Source organism: Danio rerio, chromosome 13 (genome assembly GCF_052040795.2).
Source record: "Danio rerio strain M-AB ecotype USA chromosome 13, GRCz13ab, whole genome shotgun sequence".
Lineage (NCBI taxonomy): Eukaryota > Metazoa > Chordata > Actinopteri > Cypriniformes > Danionidae > Danio > Danio rerio.
The window spans coordinates 29,945,359-29,969,838 of record NC_141033.1 but is presented as its reverse complement, the minus strand read 5'-3'; the positions used below and the strand labels follow the sequence as shown (position 1 = coordinate 29,969,838).

Here is a 24,480-nt window from a genome sequence, read left to right as displayed (position 1 = left end):
TCAAGTAGAAAGACATAACAGACAAGTGAAACAGCGTAATTATTGAAATATCTCTGTCCCTGGTGTCTCGGAAAGCTACTGTGCTACTGAGAACAACAGCAAGCTAACCCACATAGAAGACATGGAAATATATGCAAATTACGTATATGATTCACAAGTGATATTTGGATTTTACTTATATAAAATACACTCACCGGCCACTTTATTAGTGACACTTTAACGGATTGGTCCCCTTTTTGCCTTCAGAACTGCCTTAATCCTTTGTGGCATATATTCAACAAGCTACTGGAAATATTTCTCAGAGATTTTGCTCCATATTGACATGATAGCATCACACAGTTGCTGTACATCCATGATGTGAATCTCCTGTTCCACCACATCCTAAAGTGCTCTATTGTATTGAGATCTGGTGACTGTGGAAGCCATTTGAGTACAGTGAACTCATTTTCATGTTCAAGAAACCAGTCTGAGATGATTCACGCTTTATGACATGGTGCGTCATCCTGCTGGTAGTTGCCATCAGAAGATGGCTACACAGTGGTCATAAAATGATTGACATGGTCAGCAACAATACTCAGGAAGGCTGTGGTGCTGACACAATGCACAGTTGGTACTAATGGGCCCAAAATATGACAAGAAAATATTCCCCCGCCTAAGCCATTACACCACCACCTGTAGGATGGATCCAGGCTTTCTTATTGATGGCAAATTCTGACTCTACCATTCGAATGCTGCTGCAGAATTTGGCATTCATCAGACCAGGCAACATTTTTCCAATCTCCTATTGTCCAGTTGTGGTGGGCCTGTGCGAATTGTAACCTCAGTTTCCTGTTCTAAGCTGACAGAAGTGGCACCTGGTGTGGTCTTCTCATGCTGTAGCCCATCCGCCTCAAGTTTCGACATGTTGTGCATTCAGAGATGCTATTCTACATGCCTCGGTTGTAGCGAGTGGTTATCTAAGTTACTGTTGTCTTTCTATCAGCTCAAACCAATCTGGTCATTCTCATCTGACCTCTGGCATCAACAAGGCATTTGTGCCCACAGAACTGCCTCTCACTGGATATTTTGTTGTTTTCTCTTTAAACCAGTAGATCAGCATTTTTCTGAAAAACTCAGACCAGCCCGTCTGTCACCAACAACCGTGCCACAATCCTAATTAGAAATTTGCATGAACAAGCAGTTGTACATGTGTACCTAATAAAGTGGCCGGCATGTGTGTATGTTAATTTTTCAAAATGTGCATTGCTCTCTATTGTGCTTGTGTTTCAGACATTATTGTGCTCATAGCATCCATCGCAGTGGTTTCAGCTGGTAGCCAGGGCAATATTTTTGCCACGTCTGCACTTCGCAGTCTGCGTTTTTTGCAGATTCTGCGCATGGTGCGCATGGACCGGCGAGGCGGTACCTGGAAACTGCTTGGATCTGTAGTCTACGCTCACAGCAAGGTAAACCAAATACTACTTAATGGCAAAAAAGAATAATAGTCCTCAGGTTCATGACATTGCGTGTGAGTTTTCATGTTGAGGCAGACATGTGACCCCACAATCAACCTCTCTTTCCAGCATCGCTTGGATTGAAACTCCATCCAGGAGCTGCGGCCAAACCACACGCTTCCTCAGTCCTCAGTTACCCGCCATTTAGTGGAGAGATTAGGGGTCCCCGCAATGAATCATTGTGGTCGATATAATAGCAGAGTTACTTATTTCTATCTCCTCTCAGGCTTAAGTGTTTACATTTTCCTGACAACCCTGATAAAACCAAAAAATCAAACAGCTTACACCAGCCTGGTTTGCTGGCCTTTGGTGGTTTAACTGGTTTGCCAGTCTGACCAAACTGGTTTTGTTTGGTTTAAACTAAAACCCCAGTCTGGTCATCTAATGATTTGCTGCTTAACAAGTTGATTCCCAAAACTGATTAGCTGACAGACAGATTAAAACAGAAGTATGTCATAAAATACTGTTGACGTTTTTAAATTCATTCATTCATTTTCTTTCGGCTTTGTCCTATTATTCATCAGAGGTTCCCACAGCGAAATGATCCGCCAACTTATCCAACATATGTGTTACACAGTGGATGCCCTTTCAGTTGCAACGCAGTTCTGGGAAACATCCATACACACTCATACACGCACATGCACTGCAGCAAATTTTGTTTATTCAATTAACCTATACCGCATGTTTTTGGACTGTGGGGGAAACCGGAGCACCCGAAGGAAACCTATGCGAACACGGAGAGAACATACAAACTCCACACAGAAATGCCAACTGACTTAGCCGGGACCCGAACCAATGGCTTTCTTGCTGTGAGGCAACAGTGCTAACCACTGAGCCACTGTGTCACCTTAAACTTTAAAAATGTATCCAATAAATATTTTTTATGAAGTTTGTAATACAAAATATGTTCATATGCGGGGTTTGCTGGTCTCCCAGTCTGGTGCTCAGATGGTTTAGCTGGTCCTTAAAAGTGACTAACATGGACCCAAAATCAGCTTCAAACCAATGATATGAATGAACAAAAAGTGTAAAAGTCAATAAAAGGAATAATTCCCTTTTTTTAAAGTCAAGAAAACCATGCCTTATATTGACTTTTGCTTTTCTCACAAGATGATCCTCCAACCAGACTGACTTATTTCCCTGAAGTCAAATAGCAAGATACTTCCTGCTAGAGGAAAACAGGGAAAAGTACAGTAGGTCTTATGTGATTATTTGAACACTTTTGACAACATGAACATCCAGTTAAATACATTTTCTGGAAGTCGATAATTTTGGACAAGCTCAAAACAATTTAGATCCCCTTTACCCCTATTTAGTGTTGTTCACTTTGTATTTATGAAAATAAATCTTAAAACCAGGTGTATATGGTAAAAGGAGACTACCAAGACCAGCAAACCAACTTCAAATGGGCTATATGCACAGCTAGTGTTTTTCAGCCAATGATTAACTTCTGGTGAAAGATTAATATGACTATTTTCAATTTCATAAGGTTTCTTTTACAACATCGATGTTGTAATATTATTTCAATGCATTCAGTCAAATAGACTTAAGCATTCATCGAGTTGTTCAATCGTAAAACGAGATGAAAGACCATTTAAACGCAAATGCCGTCAGTATCAACAGGCGAGTGCAGAAACTCCATTAAAAATGCTGGGGGAAACATCATATTTTAAAGAAATGTCAGGGAAAAAATGGAACTTAACACAGTGCTTCCTGTCTGGTCTGAGACCCTCTCAACATCGTAAATATATCAGGCAGTGAAGATCACTGATTTTTAAAGAAATCAGACCTTAAATGTGGCAATTGTGTAATAGAAAGACAGTTCACCGGAAGCACTGAGGCTGACTGGCTGTAATTAAAAGTCTGCGATGTGCATAAACCCCATTGTTGTTTCTACAGGAAACTACTTTTTTTTGCATGTATAAACATTATTTTATTATACTGTGTGTGTGTTTCAGGAGCTTGTGACTGCCTGGTACATTGGCTTCTTGGTCCTAATCTTTTCTTCATTCTTGGTCTACTTGGTGGAGAAAGAATTTAACAAACAGTTTGCCACCTATGCTGATGCCCTCTGGTGGGGTACGGTAAGTCAACTCAAACGTTTTCACTCTTCTTCTATCTACGATCCATTTTCACAGTCTGTTTTCAGGATGTTGTATACTATGCTTTAGTCAATAAGCGAGTTACATTTATTGACCATGACAGAGTTTAGTTGCTGTGGTTCGCACGGCAAGACTGGTCTTGGTTCCTCACCAGCTGACTTAACAAATCAATGCACGTAATTTCCTGCTCCTACCAAGCACAAACAGAGCTGTTTCAAGAGATGTGAGGTCAGTTGAGGGTATGGTCTCCTGGAGTAGAGCTCAGAAACCAGCGGTGGGCCAATATTATGCTGCCACACGCTATTTACACTGGGTTGAGCCCAAGCCAGCGTCTGAAGCTGACAGGCAGGCTTCCGTGGAGGAAAACAGGAGAGCGGGATTCTGGCGTTGTGTGTGAGCTCCCACACGCCTAGTCTCTGCCTGTGAAAGGCCGCAGTGCTCTTCGCATTTGACAAATCACTCACTTTTACTGGATGTGTTGAATTTGCTTTGGCCAGGCCTTTGTTTAAGTATCCCCTGCCTGCAAAAATCCAAAGCGCTCACTTATGAGTGTGGAAAGGAGTGCGAGATGTTAGACTGATCCTTTTTTTGACAAGCCACCAAAGTATTTCTGTTGTTGAAAGATGGATCTAATACTGTACGTCTGTGTGGCCGTAACTTTAGAATACACTTTGGTGTTTATGAGCGCTTAGTATGGCTTTATGGACAGAATTGAATGCAGTTTTGGCTGCCTTTTTCAATGTTGTTCTATGATTGGCCCTCGTGTAGATTAATTCGCAGTATACAGTATGGAGGTTAATGCTTCTTCGAACATGACATGTGGAGTGTTAAAGTACACTGCGGTCCTAGAACCAGACACATAATTCAATGCTGTCTATTTGTGGGAAGTCAACACTTTGTTTTGGAATAAGAGACTTTTCTATGTTTAGCAATAGCTGTTTTAATATACGAAGGTTGATCCGTCCTATTTTTCCATCTTTATTCAGATTACCCTCACAACCATTGGATACGGGGATAAGACTCCACAGACCTGGACCGGACGACTTCTTTCCGCAGGGTTTGCTTTGTTGGGCATCTCGTTCTTCGCTTTGCCTGCTGTGAGTAACCTTTACCTGATATGTGCATTATGACATTATAGTAGATTAGATTAAACTAAGTACTCAAAAATGAAAATTCTGTCATCATCTTCTCAGCCTCATGCTTTCCTAGATGTGTTTAGTTATGTTCTTTTTTATAACACAATCAGTGAAACTTTTATTTTCCGTATGGAACTTCAAAAAGGCCATAAAACCCCACAAAAAGTGCAAATTACTGTAGGGTTATATAGTCCTTAATACCTACTGATAGGTAATCTGCTAACAACACAAAAGCAAAATGAGTTCAGGGTTTCGGGAGGGTCTTAAAAAGTGTTAAGTTTGACTTGGTAACTACTTGCAGAAAACCTGGGTGACATGCTTTTGGGTGTTAAATACACTGAATGTGCAGTAGAAATTAGAAACCGTGGTCACACTTTATTTTGATGGTCCATTCGTTGAATTTAAATTACATTGCATCTACATGCAAGCTAATTCTCATTAGATTATAAGTAGACTGTTTGGTTGGGGTTAGGGTTGGGGTTAGGGTTAGTGTAAGTTGACATTTTCTTGCAAAGTTTCCTATGCATTAGTCAGTTAAAGGTGTGTTTAGCAGCAGTATCAACAGGTAATAAGGAGCCCGTCTACTGATACTCAAATAGACCATCAAAATATAGTGTTACCAAAACTATTTTAATTAATGACACCTGTGGCCATTAAGCAAACTGCAGGCAAAAACCCAAGCCGTGATCACACTAGACTTTAGGCATTCAAAATGTAATCGATGCTGTGCAATTATTATTAATATTAATATTTAACTACATATCTACAAAACATTTTCTTCATTATATTTCATCTGCAACAACAACAATGTGAACTTATATAAAGACCTGTTTGGTCGTTAACTTCTGAATTCATAATTATGCAAACACATGAGATTTCTGTGCAAGACTCGCGGATTGCAAGTTAACCTGCTGCTGCTTTTTCAATGTAAAAGGAAATCAAAAATAAAAGAAATGGTGATGACGTGTTGAGCTGACTGACAGGCACACACTAGTGGGGGGAAATGAAGGACATATTGTTTAGGGCCCGGGCACTTTAGAGGCCTGCGACAGGCAGAGGTGGAGCCCATGTGAGACCACCCCCCTTTAGCTTTTGACCATAGCAACCCCCCCTCCTCTCTTCACTTTCAACAATGGTAACAAATGCCCCTCCCCCCACTCTACACCTTTAATGACTTTGACGATCACAACAAACTCCTCTCCACGCTCTTCACTTTTAACGATCACAACAAATGCCCCTCTCTCCCCCATGTTCACTTTCGACAATGGCAACAAATGCCACCGGACCCCCTCCTGCTTCTCATTTTTGACGATCACAGCAAATGCCCCTCCCCCCGTGTTTGACGATCACAACTACCCCCCCCCCCTCTTTTCTCTCGCCACGATCACATGAAATGCAACAATCCCCCCATGTTCACTTTCGACAATGACAACAAATGCCACCTGACCCCCCTCCTGCTTCTCATTTTTGACAATCGCACCAAACCCCCCCCTCCCCCTAGCTTTCGACGATCACAACACCCCCCCCCTCTTTTCTCTCGCGATGATCGCAACAAATGCAACAACCCCCCATGTTCACTTTCGACAATGACAACAAATGCCACCTGACCCCTTCTGCTCTTCATTTTCAGTGATTGCAGCAAAAGCATTTCCTTCAGCTTTCAACGATCACAACAAACACCCCGCCCCCCTCTTCTCTCTTGATGATCACAACAAATGCCACCTGACCACCTCCTGCTTTTCATTTTCGACGATCACAGCAAATGCCCCTCCCCCCGTGTTTGACGATCACAACTACCCCCCCCCTCTTTTCTCTCGCCACGATCACATGAAATGCAACAATCCCCCCATGTTCACTTTCGACAATGACAACAAATGCCACCTGACCCCCCTCCTGCTTCTCATTTTTGACAATCGCACCAAACCCCCCCCTCCCCCTAGCTTTCGACGATCACAACACCCCCCCCCCCCCCCCCGTTTCTCTCGCGACGATCGCAACAAATGCAACAACCCCCCATGTTCACTTTCGACAATGACAACAAATGCCACCTGACCCCTTCTGCTCTTCATTTTCAGTGATTGCAGCAAAAGCATTTCCTTCAGCTTTCAACGATCACAACAAACACCCCGCCCCCCTCTTCTCTCTTGATGATCACAAAAAATGCCACCTGACCACCTCCTGCTTTTCATTTTCGACGATCACAACAAAAACAAGAGCACCCCCAGCCATGTTCACTTTAAATGATGGCAACAAATGCTCACTGACCCCCATCTACTCTTAATTTTTGACAATCTTAATTAAGCTACCACACAATCTGATAATAAGGAATTAGTATGTTTCAAATCTTGCATACTTGATCCATACTAAACATACTTTTAATACTTAGTATTAGTAGGCGAATTGGGACGCACAACAATAATAGAATCTGAATGATATACAGTATACACAAAAAAAACTAAAATGAACAAATAACAAATTAGACATTACCAACTAAACATGTTTACAAATTATTGAGATCTAAGGTTAAACAATACATCAGGCATCACTTCACAAGACTAACATCCAGAGTCACTTACAAAAGATAGGGGATTTGTGGTCTTTTTTGGGGGAAAATTTGAAATCACTAAAAGTGTGTTTGTTCGCCTGGGCAGACTGTTAGCAGTGTGCGGATTTGTATGATGTGTTTGAGAAGGCTCAGTATGTGTGGTTGTGAAGGCCCTCGGAGGCCTGTCTGACTCATTGATGTCAAGTGTTTCTGCAACTCTCAGCTCACAAATGTGTCCTGCAAGCTCAGTCTCTCTCTCAGTCCAGATCAGTAATGGGGTATGATTGTGTTGTGTCTGTGGGTGGATGTGGGTGTAGGGTATTCTCGGCTCTGGTTTTGCTCTGAAGGTCCAAGAGCAGCACAGACAGAAGCACTTTGAAAAGAGGCGAAACCCAGCCGCCAGTCTCATACAGGTAAACTCTTTCAATTTTATAATGTCCAGCCTAATGCACAGATCCTATTATGTTTTATAGCTGCTGATTGTTAAGGAAGCAAAGGACTTTATCTGTATGTTTGGTTTGCCATATTCTTTTGCAAATGCTTGAGAATCAATTTTATTGCAAATTGTTAAACATGCAGTACTCTGCACATATACAGTTGAAGTCAGAATTTTCAGCCCCCCTTTAAAAAATATTTCTCAAAAAGTCGAAATTATTATCCCCTTAAAGCTATATTTTGCAGAACAAACTATTTCTGCAGAACAAACTATTTCTGCAGAACAAACTATCATTATACAATAACTTGCCTAATTACCCTAACCTGCCTAGTTAACCTAATTAACCTAGTTAAGCCTTTAAATGTCACTTTAAGCTGAATTATAGTGTCTTGAAAAATATCTAGCCAAATATTATTTATTGTCAACATGGCCAAGATAAAATAAATCATTGATTAGCAATGAGTATTAAAAACTATTATGTTTAGAAATTTGTTGAAAACATCGTCTCGCTGTTAAACAGAAATTGAGGAAAAAATAAACGGGGAGGGGGGAGCTAACAATTCAGTGTGGGGTTAATATTTCTGACTTCCACTGTGTCAGATTAATCCTATACCTACACATTTTATATTGATAGAAACTAAATGCAATGGCACTCTGTGAAAATAGTGTCAGTCAAAATATTATATTTTCAAAAAAACTAAAATTCAGATTTATTTTCAGTTTATTATTTTTCCTGTGTGAGTCATCTAAAAATTAATAAACGATAATAATAATAATAATAATAATAATAATAATAATAATAATAATAATAATAATAATAAATATTAAAAATGCATGTTTTCTATTAGGATGTCTTTTCAGCTTTTTTAAAAAGGCTTTTGTTGCATAGTTAATAATAATAATAATAATATCTATTATTATTATTATTATTATTATTATTATTATGATAATTATAATAATCATAAATTATATTTATAATATTTAACCTAAATTCACTGTCTATTCTAATCTAAAGTTTATTTAATTTATTTTAATCTGTAATCAGCACGGAGGCGCGGTGGATAGCGTTCTCACCTCACAGCAAAAAGGTCGCTGGTTCAAGCCTCGGCTGGGTCAGCTGTCATTTCTGTGTTGAGTTTGCATGTTCTCCTTGCGTTTACATGGGTTTCCTCTGGATGCTCCGGTTTTCTCACACATGTTCAAAGACATGCGCTATAGGTGAATTGGGAAAGCTAAATTGTTTGTAGTGTATGTGTGTGAATGAGAGTAAATGGGTGTTTCCCAGTGATGGGTTGCAGCTGAAAGGGCATCCACAGCGTAAAACATATGCTGAATAAGTTGGCAGTTCATTCTGCTGTTGCGACCCCTGAATAATTAAGGTACAAAGCCAAAAAGAAAATTAATAAATTATAAAAAGAATTTCTCTGGTCAGAAAATGAATGAATGAATGAATATTTGCCCATTTTAAACTTTTAAACTAATAATATTATTATGAATGATAACAATATTAATATTATTATTTTTTGTATTATTTCATATTTATTATGTTATCTTTTTTATAGCTTTTCCAGAAATGTATTTGTTGCATGATTTGTATCATTATCTTTCCATTTTAAACTTTTGAAGAATTTTTTTTTTTAACTTTTGACAACCTGCAGTCTGAGTGGGTCCTAACACCCCAGTATATTGATGGGGACTCTATGCTGTTCAGTGAGCGCCATCTTTCTGATAAGACGTTAAACTGAGGTCTCTCTGTTGTCGTTAAAAATCCCAAGATGAAAAAGAGTAGGGGTTTAACCCCGGCATCCTGGCCAAATTTACCCACTAGCCTCCGTCCATCATGGCCTCCTAACCATCCCCATATCATAACTGGCTTCACCACTCAGTCTCCTCTCCACCTATCAGCTGGTGTGTGGTGTGCTGTCTGGTGGAATATGGCTGCCATTGCGTCATCCAGGTGAATGCTGCACACTGGTGGTGGATGAAGAGATTCCCCCCCAAAAATATGTAAAGCTCTTTGAGTGTCCATATATAAATATATATAAGTGCTATATAAATGTAATAAATTATTATTATTATTATTATTATTATTATATTTTTTGCAACTTTGCTGTTCACAGAAATTGATATTAATTGAGAGACGTTTGATATTTTACTGAACAAAAAGACAAAAAAAAAACTAGTTAATACAGATTGTTTTTGGAGTGAACCATGCTAATTTTTTAATAAAAGAAGAGAAAACGAACAATACCACGAGCATTGATTACACGAGGACTATTATCTTTGGTTAGAGCCAAAGGAAACACTTGCCGATATTTATGATGTGTTTCCAAGGAAGGAATTCTGCGCAAAGGCCTCCCAGAGGACAGTAGCTCTTCCTAATAGACGCTGCATCCTTCTCTTCTAGCAGGAGAAACAGATTTACTCCAGGAAAATGTGAACACACACACACCACACACACACACACACACATATCTACAGAACATTGAGGTCCTGTAATATTATAGAAATGAGTTACTTCCTTTTGGCTGCTGTTGAAAACCCACAAGCAATTTCCCAACTATTTTAACCACCATGACCCCTTTTCTTTCTCCAGGTTGTTTTCTGATATTGCAGACAGAAGATCTCATATACTCACTGCTCCTTATGTTTACTTTGTCCTTCTTCCTGCTCTCTCTTTAACCCTGTTTTTAATTTTTTTTTTCTTTTTCCAAAGGCCTTTTAGTGGGCATCCAACCATCCAGCTTCAATTACTGTCGACAGTAATTGTGTATTTTGACCATGTTGTGTTTTTTAAAAATGTAATATTGCAGAGACTGCATTGGTGCATTATTTCTGCTCTCTCATCTCCCTTGAATCACTTCAGGTCTTTATATAAGCCATAGAAATATATATATATATATATAAGTCTTAATTATGATCTGTGGAGTATGACTCTTGCTATGTCTGGGTTCGGATTCTTTCCTGCATGTTTCGACTGCTGTTTTTTTACTCTTCACTTGCATTTTTGTATAGAATGTTGGAAATTATGCCCTTCCTCCTCACCGTTGTGTCATGCAATTAGCGAGCTCCATCTTAAGTCTTTCACTCTTGATGTGTGTGTTTTTTTTCCTCTCACAACACGTCTTCAATTTTTTTCTTATTGCTTTTTAAATCAGCTCATCCTAATGCATAAAGCGGAGTCCATTATCACATTATTATAAGTCAACATCAAATAAAAACGACCCTGCTGACTTTCTTCAAGCATGTTCCTGGTCTTGATGTGAATGATTCATCAGTGCACATTATTTTGTTTATTTGTTATTGTTTTGTCATTTTTTTCAATCAAAATGACTTGTTCTTCTAGAGAAAACACATTTTTATTTCAGCTGACATCACTTAGGTTATAAAGAATGAAGCAAATTATAAATAAGCTATTGTTTTAGTAAATTCACATTCAAGTCTTGCTTCATTCTCGTGTGTTAAAGGTGACATCAGATGCCCATTTTACACAAGTTGGTATGATTCTGTATAGGCTTTTAATAGAAACTTTGGTGATTCAGTTTCTCAATGGAACCCTAAATAAACACTCTTTACTTGTTAAAAAACACGTCACTACACAGTGAGCCATTTCACTTCATACAATATCCCATCTTTCAGGCTGCAGATTTAGGAATGGCAGTCTATTATGAGGAGCAGCTAAAACCTATGCAGCACAAACACCTCAATGTATTGCACAAAAGCCTTAAGCTGTTGCTGATTTTAGCCCCTTTCACACAGTGATACCAGTAAATATCCAGAAAATTTCCGGAACAACTTTACTGGTAGATTCAAAAAACGCTGTTCACACAGACAAGGACGTCCTGGAATTTTTCCGGAAAAGACCGTTCACACATCCATTCCAAAATACCAAGAAATTTCTGACATCATTGACCAGAAATGACCTCTAAAAGGATGTGCTTGCATTTGTAAACATAATAGAGCTCAGGCTTTTTTTGATGCTCACTTTTATTCAAAGCTTTAGCATTCATGCAGCTGATTTAGTCCCAGTGACATCCAAAGACAGAAGCACTGCTAACAGCAGCTAAATGTTTACACAAATGACTACATAAATTCTGTGGATGGATAAGTATTGTGAACAACTTCGATGTAAACATACAGTATAGGGCAAAACGTCTGCATGTTGAGATGTGCATTTGTTTGTGGGTTAGCACTCACTGGAACACTCCTTGACGTGCATGAGTGTCACGCAGCTGAACGCGGGGCTTGCAGGAAAACGCACAGCGGTTTATCATAAGCATTTTATCGAGAATCTTTTCCACAGTTGGCATTAAGAAATGAACTTGAAAACATTATCTGACTAGTAACTAACAGCTAAAGATGACTGGAAAAGTATTCAAAGGTTTATTTCCATAAACAGCACAGATGTGAATGAGTATGAATGTTCTGATTGGCTGGAGTCATTGTCATACAGATGTTACTACTTCAATGCGTTTCTTTTGCTGCCATTCATACCGCTGCGACGGCGGTAATTGATGCACCAGCAGCATTTGACTGCTGGGTGGCACTTTAACCACTGATATTCAGCTTTGCCTTTTCACAATGCTAAACAGACTGTTCTGTAGGCGTAGCTTACTGTATGTGATGTGATGTGTTCAATTAAAATATAATTTTAATTTAGTTTTTCTGGTAATAGACATGCTCTTACACTATACTGTATGCTGTAGAAAATGGTGATACATGGATACATGGTGGGAAGTCATAGGCTTCAAAAAGCAAATATAAGAATTCGGTTATTAGCCTTTAGTGCCCGATTAATTTGCGTTGGTGTGAAAATAATGTTTTGATTTCTTTGACCATCATGGCAATGTTATTACCTAAAATCTTAAATGTGCACATATGAAAAACTGCTAAATAATATAGGTTATCTGGCCGTTAGAGCACATCACCTCACAGTTGTGAACTTGCGATCACCTCAACTTATATTTAAAATTTGTTTACCTGGTTTATTGTAAACTTTTTAGTGCAAAGAGGATTCGTTTTGGAAAATAGAATTGAAGAAATAAAAGACAACTAAAATGAAAGCACAAACATTCAGTACAAATAAGTAGTTTTAAATAAATAAATAAATAAAGCAGTCTTTTAGCCTAAATATAGAGAGATGTTCAGTGTTTGCTATTTTGATAGGACTAAGACAAGACATTTTCATTTATGTTTTTATTTTACGTTTTTATTTACATTTTTGTTGTTGATTATATTTTACTATCTCATTTTATGTCTCATTTATAGTACATAATAATAAACGAATAATGAAAATAAATGAATAATGAAAATAGGACATAAATTGAGTATGGCAAGTTTATTTTTACTAATTTAGTTTCAGTTCCGTTTTTTTGTTTCAAGACGTCAATGTTCTGCTTTAAAGTATAACTGTTGTTTTGTTTTGTTTTTTTACTTAATGGCTCAGTATGTTTTGTATTTTAATTTCATATTCAGTCACCTTGCATATGCGTGTGAAATATAATGAAAATAGGACATAAATTCCCGCAAGTTTAATTTTAATAATTTAGTTTCAGTAGTGTTCATTTTTTTCTCAAAACGTCAATGTTCTACTTTAAAATAAAATTGTTGTTTTTTTGTTGTTGTATTTTATTTTTTTTTACTTGTAATGGAGCAGTATCTCAATATATATATTCTTAATAAACTTCACAGCCACAAATATAAAAAACACAACTTGTATTAAAACTTGTCTTTAAATAAATAATTTATTTAGGCCTATTTTCATTATTCATTTATTTTCATTATTCATTTATTATTATGTACAATTGTTGACATATAAAATGAGATAGTAAACTATAATCAACAACGAAAATGTAAATAAAAACAGAAATAAAAACATGAATGAAAATGTCTTGTCTTAGTCCTCAAAATAGCAAACACTGAACATCTCTCTATATTTAGGTTAAAAGACTGCTTTATTTATTTATTTATTTATTTATTTATTTATTTATTTATTTAAGACTGCTTATTTGTACTGAATGTTTATGCTTTCATTTTAGTTGCAAAAAGATCAGAAATTTATTGCGCACGCGCCGGGAAAAAAAGGCAATTATGCGACACATGACTTGCATCGCTCTCATGCCACGTTTTGAGTATAAATTCGCATTTAGGTGCTGCTTGAAATAAAATAAAACTATTAAAAAGCACATTAAAGACTTTAATCAAAAATTAAAACATTCATAAAGGAGTATCTTATGGAAAAAACACCAATTGACGGGCTCTGCTTTCGGTTTTAAAAGAATCAAGCAGCTTTAAAAAAAAATATAATTTGCTGAAGAGAAATGACACGAAAAAAAAAAGATAAAAAATATCGGGACTGTTAAAAGAACATTCCTCTTTGATATATTCTTTTGACTCCGATACATCAGCTAAGATTATAAATGACGGGAGTGTCTCTCCTGCTTCAGCAGCGTGTCCCGCTGGTTATAAACGATGAGGCGGAGAGAATGCGCTGATTAGTGAACCTAACGCGCCATTATTTTAATTCTATATTCGTGAAGAATGAGCCAACCGCATATGCTTAGTCCTGTTGGTCGGGACACTCTGCTTTATAACTTATTAGTTTATTACAATAATTACACTTAGCTTTGCCATCGTTCTTCACATGTAGCCACTCAGCACATCTTGCGGTCCATCTTTAAACAAATGTTTACATTTATTGAAGGTGCTCTCCGGCGGCGAAGTTTCTGGCAGAGTAGCGAGTGAAAAAAATGTGCTTGCAGAAATTGGAATCAAAATTTAAATTATATAACAAGCATCGTATTCTTTCTAATCCTCGCCCAGTTTTAATACAAGTTGTGTTTTTTATATTTGTGGCTGTGAAGTTTATTAAGAATATATATATATATATATATATATATATATATATATATATATATATATATATATATATATATATATATGTATATATTGAGATACTGAGCCATTACAAGTAAAAAAAACAACAACAACAAAAACACAATTTTATTTTAAAGAAGAACATTGACGTTTTGAGAAAAAAAATAAACAGAACTGAAACTAAATTATTACAAATAAACTTGCGGGACTTAATTTATGTCCTGCGGCAAAATTATTTTTATTATACTTTAAGTGATCTGCTTGAGGTAGGTCACGTTTAACAATGGTAAGTTTTAGCCTAAGTTTACATCAATAACATAATGTGCATTGTCCTTTACCATACAAAAAAAGAAAAAAAATATTATTATACACCATAGTAGCCTGTAGCCTATAAAAAGGCTGCAAATCTTTTAAAAGCATTAAAAGGCAAGCGCATATCTTAGCCTTGAGTTTGTTCACACTCTGCCTGTATTAACATAAATGCTTTATTTTAATATAGCTTATTTTGATGAATTAGCTCTAACCTTTGACAGCTTTTTCTTCTTTTTCTTCTTTTTCTGCGGTTATGCGGCATTATATTTCACACGCATATGCAAGGTGACCGAATATGAAATTAAAATACAAAACATACTGAGCCATTAAGTAAAAAAAAAAAAAACAACGGTTATAGCTTTTAAGGAGAACATTGACGTTTTGAAACAAAAAAAAATCTGAACTGAAACTAAATTATTAAAAATAAACCTACGAGACTTAATTTATGTCCTGTGGCAAAAATATTTTTATTATACTTTTAGTGATCTGCTTAAGGTAGGTAGCAACTTTCTTTTTTCTGGAAAATTGGTAGAACGAATTTACCGGTATTTTCTAAAAGGGCCTGTTCACTCATGATCCCTTTCTGGAAAATTGTCGGTAGTTTAGGACTGTTTGTGTGAAAGGGGCTATTGTCTGTTTGACTGACATGAAGAACATTTGAAGCTGTTTCTACATTATAGTGACAAAATGTGAGATTGAGCTGGCCTGTCTATAATAGTTGTGTATCAGTAAGCAGTGTTTGGCATAGCAGCCTGCCATTATCAGTGAAAAATGTATTTAAACAAACATCTATACATACAGTATGAATAGTGAGACTGGTGGCACCATCATTAGCCGTTTTAGAGGTGGAAAAACTCCATAGATTGCTTGGAGGCGGGCTCATGTGAAGAAGTAGCTGGTTATGTTTAAGCCGGCACAAATTCAAACAGGTCAATTAAGGTATATGAATGCATTCAAACAGCTTGTAAAAAACTAAGCTGAATATTTTCTTTTCCACTTCACTGAGCTAGTTGTCATAGCTAAACTAAACACAAAAAAATCTACAAAGGTGAAAATATAATCTGATGTCACTTTTAAGATGCTGTTAATTCCTACTGAACTGCAAATGATTTATTTCTTTAAATATTGTTTTGATATAGGGTTTTATGTTGTCTTTAAATAAAATAAAATCCAAATATTGCTAATATACTGTACATTATATAATGATCTCATCTTTACTCTTACACTAAACAATTAAAGTAACACGTGAGGTCCTAAATACAGGTGTGCACTTGCAGGTGTGCACTTGCACCTAAGGTGGTTACTTTCAGTTTTTGACCTCTTATTTTAAAATGTTTGTGCTTTATAAACACCTGCTTGTTTAAACATTCTATACTTCTTTTCGTTCACCACATCACTTTCAAGTCCTCTGGCTGTTTTGATGTTGTGTGTCATTCAGATTCAAGACATTTATTCAACATTGATCCACTCTCATATTTGCACATGGAGTGTTCGTATGAAGATCAATGTCTGCAGATCTTTTTTGAATTGTGTGGGGTCCAAAAACCTGAGACCTATAGAAATTGTGGAATTGGAAATATACTGTAATTTAAAAAAAAAGGATTTCATAAAATTGCTAAATTAAAAAAGTGCATAAACCATCATCCTCAAAATGTTATTTTATGTAATTACCTCTATAAACTATCTCGCATGAGTAATTTCTCAAAAATCAGGCAGTCCCTCTAAATGCAAGATAGGATGATAGAGTTTGTTGGGTGTACAGTATTTACTTTGAAGAAAAAAAAAGCTAAAACCTTTCCCTTAGTAATAAATGTTTTTGGGTTTTTTTCTTCATAGATTATGCTAGTTTCTCACAAAGAGTTAACATATAGGATGAGAATAATACTTTCTTTGCAGATGCGTTATGCAGTATTTTAATTTTGTGCATAAAATAAAGTTCACACTTTACTTTTTAAACAACCTGCATTTGTGAGAATAGTGAAGACAGAATTGTGAAAATCTTTCTCAAAATTCTGAGAAAAAATCTGAATCATAACAAAAATAGTCAGATAGTCAGAAATGAACCTGCTATTACGACTGTCTCTATTAGAATTTTGAGATATAAGCTCACTCTTCTAGCTTTACAAAGCTCAATTCTGACATTCCTTATATTTTCTAATTGTGTTAATTTACTTAAAATGCTAGAAAAAAGATTAAATTGATTATAATGGAAATGAGCTGATTTGCGTTTAATTGTAGTTTATCACCAACAAATTTGACATTTTGTCATTGATTACTCACCCTCCATTTATTCCATGCCTATTTTATTTAATATGTTTTGTAACAGAATAAACAAGATATTTAGAAGAATGTTGAAAATCAGTAGCTACTGACATCCATAATACTTTTCCCCTGCTATAGATTTCAATGGCTACCGGTTTCCAACACATTTTAAAATGCACCAAATCTTAGGTTGGCAAAATTGTTGGTTGAAATATATAAAAAAAAATTTTTTATATATATATATATATATATATATATATATATATATATATATATATATATATATATATATATATATATATATATATATTTATGTGTGTGTGTGTGTGTTTATAATCTGTTCCTGTTGTATAATCGTGCCTGTGTCGCTCACCTTCAGGCCATAGCCACTGCGCAGTGTGAATCAGCTTTCACACTGGACATGGATAGCATTGCAATATGAAAGCCATAGAAATTTGTGTGAATTATCCCTGTAAAGGCCTATACACACCAAGCCGACTCCTAATAACTAGCACTGATGAAACCCAACTGTGTTGTCACCTTTTGTCGCCTCACATCTGGTTCCATCTGGACCAAAAAGCTGCGTGTGAACACACCAAAATGAATGTCAGCTGACTTATTCAAGGGAGCGCATTCTACACCTGCTTGGGGGGATGTGTCTTTCTGCATCACAAGGGGGCAGTAGCCTGTTTTCTCATTAAGAAGGGGAAACCAGAACTTCCAGCGTGTGCATGCAAAGCATTAACAAAGCAGTGTTTTGATACATTGCAGTGTCATTCTAATTCGCCCAGTTCAGTAAAGGCAGGTACTCCTATTTTTAGATATGACTTATTTTAGACTTTTAAGTGGTCTCAGGCTTTTGGATTTTAAAATACAACTCAAGAGCAGAACTCTTCAAAAACCCAAAGCAATGGTTTGATGAATTGTCTTGATCTCAGTCAAAGATTCACTAGCTGTTTCCTCACCATGCTATTGTCTTTCTCCACCCATGTCCCCTGTGTGTGTGTTTGTGTGTGTGTGTCTCCTGCACCAGGCTGCGTGGCGTCTCTACTCCACAGACCTGTCCAGATCATACCTGAGTGCCACATGGCTGTTCTATAAAAGTGTTCTCCCTCCTCAAAGGCATGTATCAATGCAGTGAACTGATGGAAGAGCGCTTACATGAACCGGTTGTTACTAATCTTTTTTATTTTTTTCTTTTGTTGTTCTCCTTTTTATTTTCCCAATCCCTGCTTTTTTCCTGGCCTTGTGTATTCCTCTTTATTTTCTACTTTCCTCATTTCTTGGTTTTGTATATTCTGCACGTAGTGTGTGTGGCGTAGCTATGCGGCTGATGAGAACTCGGTTTCCATTGCTACCTGGAAGCCTCATTTGAAGGCGTTGCATACCTGCAGCCCTACAAAGTAGGTACAACTCTGGCAGCTGGTGTCGTATTTGGTGTCAGTGCTTCCCTAGCTCTCATTTTCCCACTTCCTTCAGCAAATCAACTGTGTTTTCCTTCAGTCTGTCTCTCTTCTTAAGCATAATCATCTTATCTGTGCCCTACCATAATCCTTATAGATAAGATATCCATGCTTACTCATTAGTAGGAGTAAATACGAATGGAAACTACACCACATCGCTCAGAATTGTATATACTTTATACCTGTATATAATGGTGAATTGTCGACAGTTTGAAATATTTTTAACAACTTCAAGTTTATATCTCATAATATAAAGTAAATGTTTAAAACATACCTTTTTCTTATAAGTTTTGAATTCAAATCTGAGTATTAGTCTCAGTATCTCAAACTTTAACACTTTAAAGTAAACTATTCACACTAGTTTACAATATTAATTACTGGCTTATTACCTGACTATTATTAAGATATTGACGCTTTATTAATACTTATAAAGTATGATCCTCTACATCCCTAATCCTATGCAAACCTAAACCTAACTCCTGCCATACTAACATTAATAAGCAGCTAATTAGAAGCCTATTGAGCTAAAAATCAATGCTTTGTTAATAGAAAGAATTGTACCTTAAAATAAAGTGTGATTCAAACTTTCTTTTAAGATTATATCTCTTTTAAGGGGCACCTACAAGATTATACTTGTAATCATAATAAATTTAGAGTTGTGTATTTTTAGGGGCCTTTTTTTACAATGCAATAAGCACAAATTGAATCTTAAAAAAAAAATTGAGCGCTGTTGAATAAATGAAAAAGTTATTGTTTTTAGACAGACTAAAATAGACATGTATGTTCACACTTGCCTCTAGCTTAATTAAACAAAGGCCATCCAAAATATACACAACTTAATTACTTTTTTAAAAATGAATATTTTGTCAATGTATAATACACTACCATTCAAACATTTTATAACATTTAATTTTTTTTTAAAGTTTGCTCATCAAACCTATATTTGAAATAATTTTCATGTTGTAAACACTAACAGCTGAGTAGATTTTTCTTTGACGAATTGAAGACTTACTAGCAAAGCATTTATCTGAAATATAAATCTTTTGTGGTGTTATAAATATCTATCTTCACTTTTGATATATTTAAAGTATCGTTGCTAAAGAAACATCTTAATTCTGATGATAAATTTACCAAAAAAAAAAAAAAAATATATATATATATATATATATATATATATATATATATATATATATATATATATATATATATATATATATATAGATATAGATATTGCCTCAAAGCTTTTGAATGTAATAATATACCTATGACGTCACAAAAGCTTTTTATTCCAGATAAATGCTAATCATTTTATCTGTCTAATCATCAAAAAATTTTCATAAGAAATGTTAAAGCAATTATTCGGATAATGATAATAGCAATAAACTTTTCTTGACCAACAAATCATTAAATTAGAATGATTTCTGAAAGCTGAAGATTCTTCTGAAGTCAGACTTGAGTAATGGTGTTCAAATTCAGCTTTGAAATGACTTAGCTTTACATTTGAAAATATAATCAGAAGTTACTTTAAATAATACAGAAATATGTAGCAATTGTCTACAGTTTTGCTGTACTTTAGATCAAATAAATGCAGGAATGTTGAGCAGAACAGACTTCTTTAAAAAAAAAAAAAAAAAAAAACATTAAAAAATCATTCTGTTCTGAAACATTTGATTGTGTAATTAGAGTAATAGACCCTTTTCATGTTTCCGGGTTTCTCTGTAGCGGAAGTCGCCATAGTTGGGTAAACTATGAGAGAATGGGAGAGTACAACATATATATTTTTTACAATCCTATTTTCTAAAATAATTAAATAAATACTCCACAATGGACTTTCAGAAAAAGGGAAAAAAATATATTTGAGACTTATGAATTATGTGATAGCAACCAGAAAAAAAAAACAGCACATTTACTGTCCTGCCCCATAGTTGCTGCTTAGAAACACCTCGCACAAGCGATGTGTTTTTTATAACTCGATGCAAAGACGATAAAATACATGCAGAAATACACATAAATGTAAACAAAATATTAAAAACTATCAAGGATTTAAGATTCTGATGACTGTTAAATGTCATGCCAGTCTTGTGAAAAGAGTCCATCAGGGTTTTGATTCTTTTTTTTAGCTCAGCAAGATGAATATGACAAAAAGAATAAGTAATAATGATCAGCAAAATATGTACTTTGTACGTTTATTGAAATTTAGGAGTAAAAAAATGTTAAAATTGTTCTTATGAATTTAATGTAGTAAGAACACATTTTCACTACAGGTTCCTACACAGCCACGTGCGTGGCAAGATTCAGTTTTTCACTTTAAACTAAAGCCTTCAGCATAACTGAAACCTTTCGAAAGTTTCAGTTTGGATGCAAGCCACAGACTCACACCTGTTTCCTCGTGTTGATCCTGTGGCTGAAACCGAAATTTCCCCCCACGTTGCCCAGAACAGATAAATCACATCAAACAAGAGCCAGGACAGTATTGCAGACAGACAATGCGCTGACAAATGAGTGTGCTGTTATATTAAGGCAATCCACCAATTCTTGAGTAATTACACACAGATAAAACAGCTGTCCCTCTGCTAGTGCTCTTCTTAGTCAGCTTGTCTATGCACCGCTCGTAGCTTGCACGTCTGCTTGTTTGCTGCCTGTCTAAAAAAAGCTCTCAGTTTCTTCCTACACTTAATGTATGTGTGTGTGTGCGTGTCATTTCTTTTTTTCTTTTTCTTTTTTTTTTTTACATTTAAACTGAATTTTGTGTGACACAGAGTGAAATATATTGGTGTCATTACCAGCACTCGATATATTTCTGAGGCCTCTGTGTCTCTTCTGTAGTCTCCTTTAGTAGTTTGTGTCGTTCATGTGAAGTGTTAATATCCTGCCTCTTTTCTCTCTCTGTTTTAACTAACACCTGAAGGAAAGACCAGGGGGAATCCATCAGCAGGTTTGTTGTTCTTGTATTTGTTGTTTAACTTTCTCCAGTGTTACCTGTGTTTTCAATGGAAATAGGGAGACGAATTAAGTACATTCATTCATGGCATGTTACATGTCTTTCTTTGTCATTCATTCTCACTGTTTTTACTTTATTTGATGTAATATTTATAGTATATGTGGTAAGTATAATGGTTATTTCTTTATTGCAAAATTTACCAATCAGGGTGCCGATGTAAGCTACATTGTGAGCTACAAGCTTCAAAACAACTGTTTATCACCTTTCTAGTTAAAGGGCCATGAAAACCCCCTGTTTTAGCAGGGTATTTTCACACCTCTAGTTTGGAAAAAGTCAGGAAAGTGGGTGTGTCTTGCTCTGTTTAGGTGGGAGTGTCGGGGGAAGGGAAAAGGGAAGGATTTGAATAAAAATGGGAGTGTCCATTTGGGCACGCATTGATTTTCACCAAGGTAAAACAAACACACACGCAGGAGAGAAAGACAGTGACTGAGAAAAAAACCTTTACATTTCTCGGTAACTCAGATGCACTCGGTAGGTCAGAAAGCCTCCTGTCACAAAATGCGGCAAAACGTAAACATGACAGTTGGCAATAGTTTGCTTGCAGTGTTCACGTTTACACTCGGAAAGCAGCATTTACAGCAGATCTTTCAGTCCATAATATTGTACTGATATTAACATAAACTAAGTAACTTGGAAATCATTTTGACTAAGGTCTGTCTTTAAACACTGAAAGGGTACTGCTGATGATACGAACTATAACTTTGCCATCTGAATAAACAAAGAAAGGGCACACACTTACCAAATCTGTAGAGACAGGACAGTCAACACCAATTAGAGCCACATCTCTTTTTAAGAGATGCGAAAAGCTCTCGAGTAAAAAATGTTTTGTACAAACGTATTTCTGCCGCGCGTCGCGTGCACTGATCCAAATGTGAGTAAAGTTGTGCTCTCATAGCTGGAAAATGAAAACAAAACCTTCACTGCAGCATTTTATAAAAACAACACTGACGACCTGTATCTCCAAACAATTGTTTTTTCTTTTTCCACTTGTTTTGGCAACACAACGTGTCGTCTCTCTGCCATCTGAAAGCGTTTCAGGCAAAAACTTTGAAGCTATCATGCATATTAATGAAGCTGCACCGCATAAACAATAGAGTGCGCTGATTGGTTTGAATCAAGTCTTACTCATGAATGAATGCAGCACACTCAGAGACATAATAGGTACTCCCAGGTACAGACGTCCAGTCTACATGCTTGAATACATGTTAAGATCTCATGGCCATGGCGCAGCTTCAAAAATGAGTTTCAGTCTCCACTGATTACACTCCCACAGCTGATGCTGCTCATGGAATGATTACTGGACTATTTATACATCACACAAACACACAGAAGTTGCTGAGTCTTGTTATCTGTAATGTAAAGTGACGCTGACAACAGGGGTGCGGATCCAAAGCAGGTTTATTCAGTAGAATGCTCAGGCAAGCAACGGTCAACACAGGCAAACAGATGTATACAGGCAAATCTAGATTCGTAGTCAATATAACAGGCGAGTGGTCAGAAGGCAGGCATCTGGTATCAAGGACTAGTCAAAGCGACTACTGTACAAGAGTTATTATAAAAAGCAAAGTTTAGCGTTTTTTAAAGCATAAGCGTAAAACATAAACGGCTTCATGAATGTAATAAAATATGTGCTTGTTCATTGTAAAAATTCTTAATAATGCCAAAAAATACTAATTTGTGCATATCCTGACTCGCGTATGCAGCCATATTGCCATTGTAGCTGCTGTATTCTGGGACATTTTCATACCACTTGGCTTCTTGTGTGGTCCTGGAAGATCTCCATTTCAATGGCTATCTAGCCCTTCCCCTTAGCCCTACACCTTCAAGGGAAATGGGACAATTAAGCCTGGTTTATACTTCTGCATCAAGTGACCGGCGTAGCACATGGCGCATGCAATGCGTGTATTTGTGCATTTATACTTCTGCGCGCTTTCTCTATTGGTCTGCATTAACACTTCCGGAACGCTAGTTGGCAGTGAGGTGTAAATGTTCCTCTTTGTCGAGTTTCTTCGCTGCTGTTTTGCTTTTCCTGAACACTTCCTGGATGTACAAGTGGCTCAAACTCGCTCAAACCGGCAGACGTGCAACAACTTTAACCATGAGGTAAACACAAAACAAAACTTTCCATCCAGAGCTCCTTCACGGGACTCCACACTTGTAAACAATCGCTCCATTGGGCTCGTGCCATTCGCGCGGCTCTCAGTCCCGCCTAGACTCGTCATCGCTAACAAGCCGAACAATCACAGAGCTTGCACTACGCGTTGTTGCGACATGTAGTTACATTTTTTGAGAGGTGCACGTCAGCGATGCCGAGGGCCATGGCGAAGGGCTATGCGTCAACGCCGTAGCATACGCGTGCGTTTGACGCAGAAGTATAAATCAGCCTTTAGGAATTTAGGGTAAGGAGAAGGGCTAAGGGGTGGAACTGGAATGTAAACTTAAACAGAAAGAAACACAGTGATGTATAAAATAAGATTGAACTAAAAGTAGTAATATTTGACAGAATTATTTTATAGAAAATTGAACTACTACAAATAGTATTTGAACCACTACAAATACTACAAATAGTTCATGTTCATGTTCATTTGAAGTTTATATTCCTCAAAAAATTAAAACACATTAAAGTAAAACAGTTTATAGCTGTAACGATCATTTGAAATGATGTTTGATCACCAAATCACCATATTATATTCAATAAAGGAACATGTAGCACTGAAGACTGGAGTAATACTGCTGAAAATTCAGGCTTAAATCACAGAAATAATTGTAAATACAAAATTCATACTGTTTTTTTACTGGGTTTTTCAAACAAATGCAGCATTAAAATGATTAAACTCACCTCACAGTGTTTTTA

General features: G+C 36.4%; 1 protein-coding gene across 24 annotated transcripts in view; it reads left to right on the top strand.

The window, feature by feature from the left end:
- kcnq5a (potassium voltage-gated channel, KQT-like subfamily, member 5a) overlaps nucleotides 1–24,480 on the top strand; it is a 248,828-nt gene that overhangs the window by 195,978 nt on the left and 28,370 nt on the right. For 9 of the 24 annotated variants that reach the window (XM_087279456.1, XM_087279448.1, XM_087279453.1 and 6 more), the window contains 5 exons: nucleotides 1,270–1,445; nucleotides 3,452–3,577; nucleotides 4,582–4,692; nucleotides 7,594–7,689; nucleotides 18,196–18,299. In XM_087279456.1, the coding sequence (XP_087135582.1) occupies nucleotides 1,270–1,445; nucleotides 3,452–3,577; nucleotides 4,582–4,692; nucleotides 7,594–7,689; nucleotides 18,196–18,299 (613 nt within the window). Of the gene's footprint in view, nucleotides 1–1,269; nucleotides 1,446–3,451; nucleotides 3,578–4,581; nucleotides 4,693–7,593; nucleotides 7,690–18,195; nucleotides 18,300–18,470; nucleotides 18,588–21,533; nucleotides 21,561–24,480 lie in introns of all 24 variants that reach the window. The other 15 variants (XM_087279455.1, XM_087279446.1, XM_087279454.1 and 12 more) reach the window with 5 other exon arrangements.